Source organism: Anas platyrhynchos, chromosome 5 (genome assembly GCF_047663525.1).
Source record: "Anas platyrhynchos isolate ZD024472 breed Pekin duck chromosome 5, IASCAAS_PekinDuck_T2T, whole genome shotgun sequence".
NCBI classification, from domain to species: domain Eukaryota; kingdom Metazoa; phylum Chordata; class Aves; order Anseriformes; family Anatidae; genus Anas; species Anas platyrhynchos.
Genome location: NC_092591.1, coordinates 5610348 through 5622723, shown reverse-complemented (window position 1 = coordinate 5622723; position 12376 = coordinate 5610348). Strand labels below are relative to the sequence as shown.

At 43.8% G+C, this 12376-nt stretch overlaps 1 protein-coding gene across 2 annotated transcripts; it reads left to right on the top strand.

Moving 5' to 3' along the window:
* Window positions 1-378: 378 nt before the first annotated feature.
* On the top strand, window positions 379-11984 carry LOC101804235 (potassium channel, subfamily K, member 16). Of its 2 annotated transcripts, none has more exons than XM_072038146.1 (6): window positions 379-851; window positions 2248-2446; window positions 4544-4664; window positions 6277-6443; window positions 8285-8450; window positions 11041-11984. In XM_072038146.1, exons 1-6 carry the CDS (start codon window positions 394-396, stop codon window positions 11346-11348), a joined length of 1419 nt encoding a protein of 472 aa, XP_071894247.1. In that variant the 5' UTR covers window positions 379-393; the 3' UTR covers window positions 11349-11984. The 2 variants fall into 2 exon arrangements, with proteins under 2 accessions (XP_071894247.1, XP_038036334.2); XM_038180406.2 differs by having other exon boundaries at window positions 8282-8450.
* The last annotated feature ends 392 nt before the right edge of the window (window positions 11985-12376 follow it).

Sequence of the window (12376 nt, the reverse complement as noted above, 5' to 3'; positions counted from 1 at the left end):
AAGGGCCCGGAGAGTGGTGGTGAATGGAGTTAAATCCAGCTGGTGACTGGTCATGAGTGCTGTTCCCCAGGGGTCGGTGTTGGGGCCCATCCTCTTTAGTATCTTTATTAATGATTTGGATGAAGGAATTGAGTGAACCCTCAGTAAGTTTGCAGATGACACAAAGTTGGGGGGAAGTGTTGATCTACTGGAGGGTACAAAGGCCCTGCAGAGGGTCCTGGACATGTTGGATCAATAGGCAGAGGCCACTGGATGAGGTTCAATATGGCTAAGTGCTGGATCCTGCACTTTGGTCACAACAACTCCATGCAACACTACAGGCTTAGGGGAGAGTGATTTGAAAGCTGTGCAGAGGAAAAGGACCTGAGGGTGCTGGTTGATGCTCACCTGAACATGAGCCAGCAGTCTGCCCTGGTGGCCAAGAAGGCAAACAGCATCCTGGCTTGTATCAGGGATAGTGCAGCCAGCAGGACCAGGGAGGTGATCATCCCCCTGTCCTCTGCTCTGGTGAGGCTGCACCTCGAGTGCTGTGTTCAGCTTTGGGCCCCTCACTACAATAAGGACATGGAGGTGCTCGAGAGGGTCCAGAGAAGGGCAACGAAGATGGTGAGGGGTCTGGAGAACAAGTCCTGTGAGGAGCGGCTGAGGAAACTGGGGTTGTTTGGTCTGGTGAAGAGGAGGCTCAGGGGAGACCTCATTGCTTTCTGCAACTACCTGAAAGGAAGGTGTGGGGAGCTGGAGGTTGGCCTCTTCTCACAGGTAGCTGGTGATAGGACCAGAGGGAATGGACTCAAGTTGTGCCAGGGGAGGCTGAGGTGGGAAATGAGGAGACATTTCTGCTCAGAGAGCAGGTAGGCATTGGGATGGGTTGCCCAGGGAGGTGGTGGAGTCACCGTCCCTGGGGGTGTTCAAGGGAAGGTTGGGCCTGGTGCTTGGGGACAGGGTTTAGGGGTGACATTGGTGGTAGGGGGGTGGTTGAACCAGATGATCCTGGAGGGCTTTTCCAAACTAATGATTCTCTGAAGGGGCTTGTTTGGGTGTAGGCATCTGTCGGGGAAGTTGTGGCCCCTCCGTTTGGGTTTCAGCCTCAGCCCGGCAGGGCAGGCAGGCGCCATTTTCATTTCAGTCAGAGGCTCCCGGAACAGAAGACGGTGACCGGCAACGCACTTCCCACTCTCCCTGAAGCAGCTGCCATGAAAGCCGCCTGCCTGACACGCTCTGCTTTTGTACGGGAGGGGGGGAGGCAGCTGCTGCTGGCCTGGCCCCAGCCTTGTCAGCTGCTCCCAGGGGGCTGCCGGCAGCTCCCTCCACCCCCTGGGATTGCCTTGCTGCAGGAGCCGCCCCGCGCGCCGCCATCTCCTGCTGTGCTGTGCAACGCGCCTGCCCCGCAGCTGGTCGCCTCGGCAGGTCTTTTCCCCTGAGCTGCTCTGCAGTTCATCAGTCTGTATCCTTGCAAGGGGTTCCACTTGCCTAGGGGAGTGCCTCTGCGTTGGTCCTTGCTGCTTTTCATCATTTCGCTGTTGGCCCATTCCCCCCAAGCCTCGGCTGGTCCTTCCAGGAGGCAGTGCTGCCCTCAAGCACAGTGCCTGGTCCTCCCCATTTGCTCTCTGCAGGTCTGTGTGACCTTGCCCTGGGCTGCAAGCGGGTGAGTGGGTCCCAGGAGATTTGCCCCTGAACACAGAGCAAGAAGGGGCTTCTGGGGTCAACGGGGCTTGCCCTGGGGTCCAGTTCTAGGAGTTAGTGGGAGGCAGAGGAAGGGAAGCACTGTTTTTCCAAGCAAGCTCCTCTATGGGCCCATTGCAGGCTGTCCTCACCTGTCCCCAGAGCCTCTGGTGAATGCTTCTTGAGCAGGAGGAGATGGCCACCCGCCAGCTCCTCACATCCTGACCCATTTTTCCTGAGAATTCAGCAAGGCAGAGTTTCACAGACAAGAGGAAATCCCTAAACAGCACACAGCCCAGAGTGGAAAGTTGGTGGTGTGTTTTTTTTTTTTTTGTTGTTGTTGTTGTATTTTGTTTTGCTTTGTATATTAGTGTTTTTTTTTTTTTCTGTTTGTTTTTTGTTTTTTGTTTTTTTTCCTAACTTCCCCATGAATGTATTTGACAAATCACTGTCCCCATCAGCTCAGGATCCCAGCGGAAACCCCAGCTGGGAGGGCTCTTCCTGCCTGGGGGAGGCTCCCCTGGAGCGCCAGGGATTTACTAATCGCCACCTTTCGCTCCCCATCCCTTGCCGTGTCCCGCCAAGGGCCATGTGCAGTGGCAATCTGCAGACAGGTCTGCTGGTGGCCGGCTACTTCGTCTACTTGCTGGTGGGTGCAGCCGTGTTCCAGGCGCTGGAGAGGACCGCTGAAAAGCAGCAGAAAATGGCAGCCGCCCAGATGAAGGAGGCATTTCTGCAGAACTTCCCCCACCTCACAGTGGCAGAGATGGAGCAGTTTATGAAGGTGAGTGCCAGCCCCGCAGAAGCCCTTTCTCCCATCAGATGGTAAAACAAATGGGTGGGAAATAACAACTGATTTCCCTGACAGATGTTATTTCCTACTCAGCCTTGCTACACAGATAACTTTCTCTGTGTTTCCTACTGGTGCCATCATTTGGATGATTTTTTCAAACCCCAAACCTATTCCCCAGTTTGAGGAGGCAGATCTTGCTGATGGTAAATATAGTTTGTGTGGCGTGACAAAACATTGTGTGTTAGCTGTTAACATCCCCTGCTTACAATGGCCCCATTCTTCGGGTTCTTGCCTCCTGCCGATGCAGCTTTCAGTGGGGCTATGCTCATCTACAGTGGGTGGCATGGCAGGAAAAATGAGGCTGTCTGAAATTACTGGGAACGGTTGCCACACACAGCAGTGCCACAGACAGCACAAAGGAACAATACATCGAGGTCTGAAATAATCTGCTGGGAAAAAAAAAAAAAAAAAAAAGAAAAAAAAAAAAAAAAAAAAAAAAAGGAGAGAGAGAGAGAGAAGCTCAAATCACTGAAGGAGTGTGATATAGTCAGGGTTTATTTCTTGAAGATGCTGCAGAAGTTAGGCAGGCAGCCCAGCCAAGGGAAATGAGTTTCTGGTCATGACATGGGAAGCTGATAGTGACTGGTGTTCTCTATCCGTTTTAGGTATTTTCTAGCTATAGATGCTACATTGCAGAGAAGATGGGGACTGCAAATAGCCTTGTAAGCATATCTGCATGGGAAAGTAATAGAGCACTTAACGGCCCCATTTTCAGGATAAGGAGACAAGGGGGAGAACCAGTTTTTCTCATAATGCAACCAGTGGACCAGCCCAGTTCACATATACATGAACCCTCTTCAATGTGGATTTTTTTTAATTATTTTTTGAGGGGGAAAAAGGGGGAAAGAGAAGAAAAAAAAGGGAACTTCTTCAAGACAATGAAATCCTTGTACAAGGGCTATGAAAAGATTTATGCTAGTATTATTTAGGCTGGTTTCTTTCCGTTAGTGCCTTGCCTCTGCTAGGGCTCAGCTTTGGATTTTATGTCAGCTCCTTCTGTAGAAACCAGCTTGCATTCCAGATGTCCAATTGAATGTCCTCTGCTAAAACCAGGGCTGGCTGAATACTGGTGTTGTTTTATTTTTTGCTTTTCTTTTTGTTGTTGTTTGCTTCTTTTTATATGCTTAAAAAAAATCAGCATCACTTAGAATTAAAACCATTGAAAAAGGAAGGAGTCCGATAGTGCACAGAACTATAGATGATACAGGGCTGAAAGATCTTGGGAGAAACACCTAGTCAACGCCCTGCCCTGAGGCAGTCTCAACTCAGCCCTAACCACCTCTAACAGATGTTCATCTAACCTCATCTCAAAGGCTGCATTGTAAAAATTGTGCATGCAGTTCATGCATGCAGTTTGTAGAAAGGTGTACATATCATGCTGGATTCTGATTGTGATTGCACCACAATTGATGCTTTGCAAACCAATGACTTTTCTCTGGATTTAAATTTTTACTGTAATGGGACTATGGCCTTAAAATTACATTTCATGTACGTGTCATGTGCCGTGCTGTAACTCACTGATGCCTTACAGGGGGCATCAGAGTCAATGCTCAGTGTGCCTGCATACAGATGGGTGATTACATCCTGGTTCCACTGCTGCCATCTCAAGGGAAAGCTCAAAACCAGCAAGCAGGCACCCCATCGCTTTAACCAGTGGGCTGCCTCGTTCTGCCATGTCCTAGCCTTCTGTAGGATTTTATTTCTCCGAAGTACTTAACTTGAAAGAATCAAGGACTTTAGAGGTGAACTTCACACTGAAGCAGACAAGTTGTCCTAACACCCATGAGAGCACTTAGCATAACAATAGGGTGAAAGACTAACCTTCAAAAACACTGGCTGACTGCCAGCTAACCTTGGTGGTAAAGGTGTGAACGGTGTTAAAGTATTGCCGAGGACAGGTGTGTGCTGTTCACAGGAACGGATCAGGAGCTGGCTAAATCCGTACTATTCTTTCAGCAAAAACTTGAGAAAAGCAGACAAGTTGATTAAAAATAATAATAATAATAATAAAAATGCTTTCCCTTCCAGAACCTGACTGAAGCCATTCAGAATGGAGTATACCCTGTTGGAAATGAATCACAGACAGAAAACAGCAACTGGGATTTCAGTAACTCCTTCTTCTTTGCAGGCACAGTGGTCTCCACAATAGGTAGGCTTTATGCTTTCCATGTTTATGAATGTGTGTGTTCGTGTGTGTGACACTTCTATCTGGTTATTAGGAAGAAAACAAATAATACTTTCAAGGATAGAAAATCCAACCCTTTATTGGCATGGATGGGAAGCAGCAACCAATATAGTTCTGAGACCTCACCAGCACACAACTTTTTTTGCATTATTTTGGGTTTTGAAATACCAATGGCCTTTCACACTATTGTTTCTCATTTGTTTCTTCTTTTTGAGCCATCTTGTAAAATCTTGGCTCTGATGTCAACTGTGGGTAGAAGATAGATTTGACTTTCCTGATCTTTATTCTAGGGTCAAACAGGCTTTAAATCTGAGAGTGCTGTAAGAATGGTAGGAAATAAGTGAGCTCTGCTGGGGATTGGACACCATCTCAACAACCTCTGATGAGCTCTAAGCACATGTATTGGATTAGCAATACACCAGGGGGAAGAAATGGGAAGGGGGCAAGGCAAATGTTGAGACTTTCAGAGCCAGCCCATTCCTTGCCGCCACCAGTATTGTAGTTTTTTCATTATGGTATTTCTCCACCCAACAAATTGGTTGCATTGAATTTTTTTCCCTGGTGAGGAGGAAAGGTTGCCCCAGGAAAACTACAACTTGCCTGTTTCTCTGCACCCTTGCTGCAGAATTCTGTTAGTGAACAACTTCCACCCATCTTCATCAGATTTTGCTGTAATGAAAATGCAATAGTTGTGTGACAGGGAGCATAAGACAGCTCAAGCACCTAGGGGCCCAACAGTCAATAAATCACTCAGTTGTTTTATTTGTCTTTTCCCCAGAAGAAAACATTGCATTTTCCAAGTAATGGATGCCTTGAGATTAACTGTGCTAGGGAAAATGCATTTTCTCAGGGTCAATGATAAAATAAGGACATACACAAAGTACAGGCCTCTTGCACTTAAAGATATACCTCATGGGGTCTAAGAAGAGCAAAGTCTCCAGTCCATTAAAGGACATGTTTGGAGATCTGCAGCCATTATTCCACTACTTAGATAAATCCTCTTTTAATAGGATTTTAAGACAAATATATCTGTGGTATGAATAAATCAGCCACCAGTAAGGTCTGGGCTAATTAGCACAAGCTATTCTAATGCACCCTACACTGTCTCCAGGGCTAGAGCCAGTATCTGGACATACCAACCTACTGGCATTTAGCCACGGAGGTCGCTAACACATAGGTATATCAGCAAGAAGGCAGATTTTGTGATTGTGGCATGGCAAGCAGCCTGGGACTCCAGCTTTGACATCTTCCAGGTCCCCTGCTTTCTGGTTTCTGTCTTTCCATGTATTTGTCACAGGACAGAATTTGTTTTCCATAACTGCTTTCGGATTATTCTTTCTTTCCCATTAAGGCTAGGCTGGGAGCACACAGCACTCTCTGCATCCCCCAGAAAATGCAGGGTGAATCACTTCATCTGCTTTCTGGTTTGACCAGAGAAAAGTGTGCACACTTGGGCTGAAAAGTGCTAGCCACATCTTCTGGGGTCAAAGGCAAACCAGGCTGGGGTAGGTGTGAATGTGATGATGGATTGCTCCAGCTCTTTGAAATATCCCCCCGACCCATCTTTTTTTCATAGGCTATGGCACACTGCGTCCTAAAACTGCTGGGGGACAGATCTTCTGTGTCTTTTTTGCTCTCTTTGGAATCCCTCTGAATATTGTTTTTCTGCACCGTGTTGGTAAGATGCTCTCGCTGCTGTGTAAAAAGCTGGGGAAATTCCTGTACGAGAAAGGAATGAGAAAGGTAATTGGTTTTACTTTCTCAGGCACAGTTACATGCTAGTTTCTAGATTTATTTTTTTAAGATATACCTTGGCATTATCCTTTATTACTTTTGTTCTCATGCTGTGTTAGGCATTGTGTTAGAAAAGAGGAAGAAATGTTCTACCCCTGCAGAGCTAAACCAAGGCAATCATAGAGAAGGTATTCAGTGAAGGGGATAAATTTTGCCTATCCATATAAGCAAATATGCCTGTATGCCACACCATATATATTTGGCATATGCCTTTTATGCCAAAGCATTGGTGGTTCAGGCTGGGTGTTAGGAAAAGGTTCTTCACTGAGAGGGTGGTCAGGCACTGGAACAGGCTCCTCAGGGAAGTGGTCACAGCACCGAGTTCAAGAAGCATTTGGATAACACTCTCAGACACATGGTCTCATTTTTTGGGTAGTCCTAAGGGAACCCAGGAGTTGGATTTGATGATCCTTGTGGGTTCCTTCCAGCTCAGGATATTCTGTGTTTCTTTGATTCTATGGTTCTGTATAAATAAGATCTAGCCCACTTCAGCAGTCACTGGAGAGAGTGGGTGCCTCATCCCACTTCTCCAGATACTTATCCCAGGAACTAGCTCTAGGGAAGTACTTGTCTTTCTTTATTGCCAGTACCTCTGTAGATGATTAAGCACCCTATCTTTGGGGAAAGAGAGACAAGCTGTAAAGCTGTAAAAATGAGGTGAGCTGAAGGGGTTTCAGTACGTATTGACTCAATGCCTAGCACATCACCCCCCTGAATTCATTATGCATTCCTTTAATCCCTCCCCTCCCTTCACTTCGACAGAAAGGAAACTTCAGGCTCATTTGAACCCAGTTGCTGGAAGATGAAGAGGGACTTGTAAGGGGATAAAGACAGGATGTCTCTTGTCTGGTTATGCTCCAGGTTATTTGGAGCTCCTTTCATTCTCATCTTTTCTGAGGAAGTGAGAATAGCTTTTTTGTGTCTCCTACTGTAATTCTCTTTCAGGACAAGGTGTAAATGCTATAGACAACCCCAATCAAAATGTTAAATATCTCCTTATGTCTTAAGACTTAAATAGAACATGAGACTGACTCTAGAACAAGCACAATGCTTGAAGGCATGAAAATTATCCAGCAGTTGCCACTCATTACCAGACAACTTGGACTTGCAAAATTCTATACATAAACTATTTGTGTACCTGTTTGAGAAATTTTAATGTACAACTAGTCTTTTTTCTTCAGCCAAGCTTCTTCATAGCTGCTTGGTGGTAGGATGGTTCAAAAGTCACTGTCCAACTATTTCTTCATCAGGAGCTCATTTGTTAAGGATCTTCTTGTGCTCACTTATCCACTGGGTAGGAGTTAAGTTGTGGCACTATTGTAATGAGAAATAAAGTCAACAATCAAACTCTTGGAGACAACATTGTTTAAAATGATGTAAATTACTTTTTAGGTATCTATTTGCCTAAGCAATTTCGAATGTGCTTTGAGTGCCATACCTGAATACTTGAAAACTAAGTATAAGTGAAGCAGTTTGGTGAAAAATGGAAATAGCTTAATTCTGGTAAAGTAATTGTGAAAGTGCTTCCCCATACTCATGGTCACTGAATGTTGATAGAATCAGAAAAAAAGACCACATCTCCCAGGGTTACTGCAAACATGCAACACCCATATGTGTGGCTTTCCCCTGCCTCAGGTCAAGGCAAAGGTTTTTTGAGAGGGAAAACACTCAGTACAAAACCTTCATCACCCCAGTGATTACAGTATGTGTTCCTAGATAGCTACCCATTATATATGACCTGCTAGCATGTTGAATCATGATGATAATTGAATCGGTTTCTTTTTCAGAAGAAGATCAAATTTCTGACCCTTTTGTTCTTTTTGGTGACCGGGATCCTAGTGTTTCTGTGCTTGCCGTCACTCTTCTTCCAGATAACAGAGGGTTGGTCCTACAGTGAAGGAATTTACTTTGCATTTATCACCCTCAGCACCATTGGCTTTGGAGATTATGTAGTAGGTAAGGTTGATTTCAGAGAGGAGACGCAGCAAAGTGCCAGGGTTGCAACTGTAATTACTATGAGTTTACTGCACAGGCCACCAATGTGCCGCAGAGAAAAATCTTCCATCTGGGTCTTTGACCAGTCTTTGCCCTATACAGTTCTGGGGGAATATACTTTTCTCTCTGGGATTGCATGAGCTGATGAAAGCATGGGGTTGTCTAAATATAATGCAATGGGGTGCTTTGGGGTGCATTTTGGGGAAGGGAGGGGGAAAATTCAAGGAGCCTAGGAATTTGTATATACCAAAAGGGAATAGTTTGTGAATATGATACAGAGTAAGACACGTATTCCTGCTTTAGTTTAGACTTGTGTTTCTAAGCATACAGTAAAAAAATTAGTAGTCATGTTTCAGAAGACATGATTTTACACAAATCTAAGAGGTGGCAATCACAGTCCAGGGTGAAATGGGGAAATGTACTCATTCTGTGAGTAACGTGGCTTAAATACATACATGCATATCACTTCAAAAGTGGCCTTCTTTAGTCTCCTTATGCATGACTGGATGATCTCTTTTCACTAGTTGAAGCTTAGGAGTTCTCTGATGTTAAACTGTTTAAGCTACACTCTAGCAAGCTGAAGTGCTTCTCAAAAGACTTCTGACCAAAACACACTTTCCATGGAATCAGCTTCTAGAGCTGCTTCCAACTCCACAGTAAAAACCACGAGTCAAATCAGTGTCCATGGAAGAAGCAGCTGAACACATGGACTCCAAGGACACTCAAAGATTTCTCTACAACAACCTGTCCTGCTGGCATCTCACCAATACAAGATTTTCCTCAGCAGTGGTATGAGAAGGAAGCTCTGAGCTAATACTTGAGCATGTTTTACAGTAACAAAAGCAAATTACAACTTAAAAACAACTACTTCCATAATACTTCCTCCTCTGCAGCCGTGTTATTTTACAAACACAGCTAAAAGTTCAGAATTAGACAGGCCTCCTGGCTCTGGGATTTCATTTTCATCAGGGTGACTTAACAGGAGCTGCAGTATTTTTTCCTTCAGTATTTATCTCTTTTGGTGTTAAACAATGGTGATAAAATGAGAAGTTTAATGCCTCACACCTTCTCAACAAAACAAGCAGAGTCAATGTTCTGACTATTATGTATTTAGAATTGATTACAAATGACAAATGATTTTGTGCTAGCCAAGTGGAACAGAACAGGTCTGAGTTTATTTGCATTTTAGTAATTCAAACCTGTATTGCAGCGCTTGTACTTGAAGCATGAGATAAAGCCTGTTTTGTGTGGGGAAGGAAGACGATATCCTAAGAAGATGACAGAGTCTAGGTTCAATTGTTCAGAGTACACATACACATAGGTGATGCCTCTAGCATGAAACTCCCTCTGGGCTGTAAACCCACTTTATGCCCTATTGAAGTCCAGTTTTGGCTGGACTTTGACTGGACTTTGTTAACATTACAAAGATATTACTAGTTGCTTTGGAAACAGTGTTGAAGTCCTAACCCCATGTCATGAGCTTCAGATAAGAGCCCAAAAGGATTTGATTTGCAGGAACTCTGGCAAATTCTAAGCCAACTCAGCCCCAGCAAAAAAATAAAAACAGCTATTCCATATCTGTCCATGAGGACAAGCCAACCCACTGCTGCCCCACTTCCAAAGCTCTTGCATGAGGAAAAACAAAAATTCTACAAATGGATTTATGTCATGCAAAGCAGTGCAGAATCTGAAATGAATTTCCAGCATCATGGCTCCTTCTGGGCAGCTTCATAATGGGAAATGCTCCACCAGATCTGTGGTGACCTCCTTGTCCATGCATGTTGCTGTGTTACCTGCTGTATGGATTCACCACTAACAGTGACTTGCAGCACTCACTAAGCAATATTACCAAGTTTTCATGTAGATGCCAGGGCCATACCATGCCAATAAAGTCGTGTGGGACTAGATGGAGTAGGAGCAAATACCCTCTGAATGTAGTTGGTGGATTGCTGATATTTAAGGAAACAAATGAAATGAACCATGCAGTAAAACAGGTGTGCAATACTGAATGAAGCTAAGAGGTTTGGGCTGCATGAAATAAGCTTCAGTCGACTAGTTTCCAACACCAAAAGTTGTGGTCTTGGCATGTGATGGTGAGTTCTCATCAGTCACCTGCTTTTTTAATGGAGGAGGCTCTCGAAACCATTCAAAAGTAAACTAGGAGCAGCAATTTCAATTAAGGATACCTATAATTTGAAGCAATTATTTATTATCACATAATGTCATAATCACATTTTATAGAAATAAACAGAATCACAACAATCTGCTCTGTTGCTAATCCACCCTAGCCCCAGTATATGTTTTTGAGAGACCAGCATATGTGTGCTGACAAAAATCTGTTGCACAAGACACTGGCTCAGCCTGACCTTAAAGCATGTTTTCCTCTGACCTGCAGTATTTCTAGGGGAGGTGAGAGACTTCACCACAATTAAAAAGCCACCTTAAAGTACTCAATGTAAAAGGCACTGATGGATTCATTAGGCTTGCCCATTTTACAAAGGAAAGTAATTTTAACTTAGCAGTTTTCTTCTTTCTCTCCCCCTACCTGCAGGTAAACAGCCTGGCAGGATTTATTTTTCCTACTATCGAACACTTGTGGCCATTTGGATTCTTTTTGGCCTTGCCTGGATTGCTCTCCTATTTAATTTATTGACAACAGTTCTAGAAGATACTGAAAAAATAATTGTCAAGGATCTCCATCAAATTGTAAAGGTGAGTAAGGACAATGAAGAAAGCCAACCAAGAAGATGTTGGCCTGCTCATTTTTTACCAGAAGAAGAAGTAATACCACCATGTGCTGGAGGTGATGCACAGAAAATGGAGTCATTAGCAGCATGTTCTGAACAAACAAAAAAATAAGAACAATGTTTTTTACTTATAGCCAAAATTACTGCCATAACATATGGAGATTGAAGTCTTCGGTGGAAAATTGCTGGTGTGTCATTCTAAAGAAATACCCATGGAAATAAAATTTCTCATACCTTTTGCTGAAATGTGACCTTTCCAAACCAAAGACTTATAGTTACACAGACACACAGTATTAATGGTAAGAAATTTGCTCTTCAGTTTGCAGCCGTATTGTGCTAAAACGTGACAAGTACTCTCATTTTGCAAAGCTTTTTTAAGGTACCTTCATAAAAATGCAGAGGAGGGTCATGGCAGAGCTCGCTGTTTGTGTTTGGATTTTTCTGCTTGCAAAAACCACGTCTCTTCCAGGAACTGAAATGCACAAGCTTTTCTGAGTCACTGCATAGCACTATGTTGGAAGAAGAAATACAAGCAAATAACTGAATAGGTGCCTGAATTGAACCATGATATTGGATAAACTGAAATGATCTGAAAAACATGTTTGAAGGACAAGACCTGGGCTCAGTTCAGAGACACTAGAGGCATCTAATGAACAGGGTTAGAAAAAGGTTAGCTGTGTTAGCAATTATTAATTCTACCTCTTCCTGTTTTATATGAAGATGAATAAAGATGATTCCAACTTCTGTCTCCATGGCTTTGAAAAACTTTTCTGATAGCATTTATAAAGAAATATATATTCACATTTTAAAGTTATTTCATTTTATAAGGATTTTACAAGATCAGAAAGTGGTTTGAATGGAGCAGCAGAGCTTTGCTGCTGCTATGTTTTTATGCCATAGCTCCTATAATGTCATTTAAAAACAATCTTATTTTGCTGTGCTTAAGTAGCTTTCCAAGTGCAACCATTGTCTAAACAATGCATCCTTACCTTCCACCAGGCACAAAACGTCAAATTTGAGCATGGTTTTTCAGATGTACCTCCTGGCATACAGGCTATCCCTGGGTGAAGACCCTGGCCTTTAGAGGATTGATCTACACTTCAGGTGCCTTGTGTGTGTCAAGAGTACAGAAAAAAAACA

Coding starts and splice junctions, on each gene's coding strand:
- LOC101804235 (XM_038180406.2), top strand. CDS start 394: ATGAGCCAGCAGTCTGCCCTGGTGGCCAAGAAGGCAAACAGCATCCTG. Junction 6,444..8,281: donor ACGAGAAAGGAATGAGAAAG/GTAATTGGTTTT, acceptor TTTCTTTTTCAG/AAGAAGATCAAATTTCTGAC. Junction 8,451..11,040: donor CTTTGGAGATTATGTAGTAG/GTAAGGTTGATT, acceptor CCCTACCTGCAG/GTAAACAGCCTGGCAGGATT.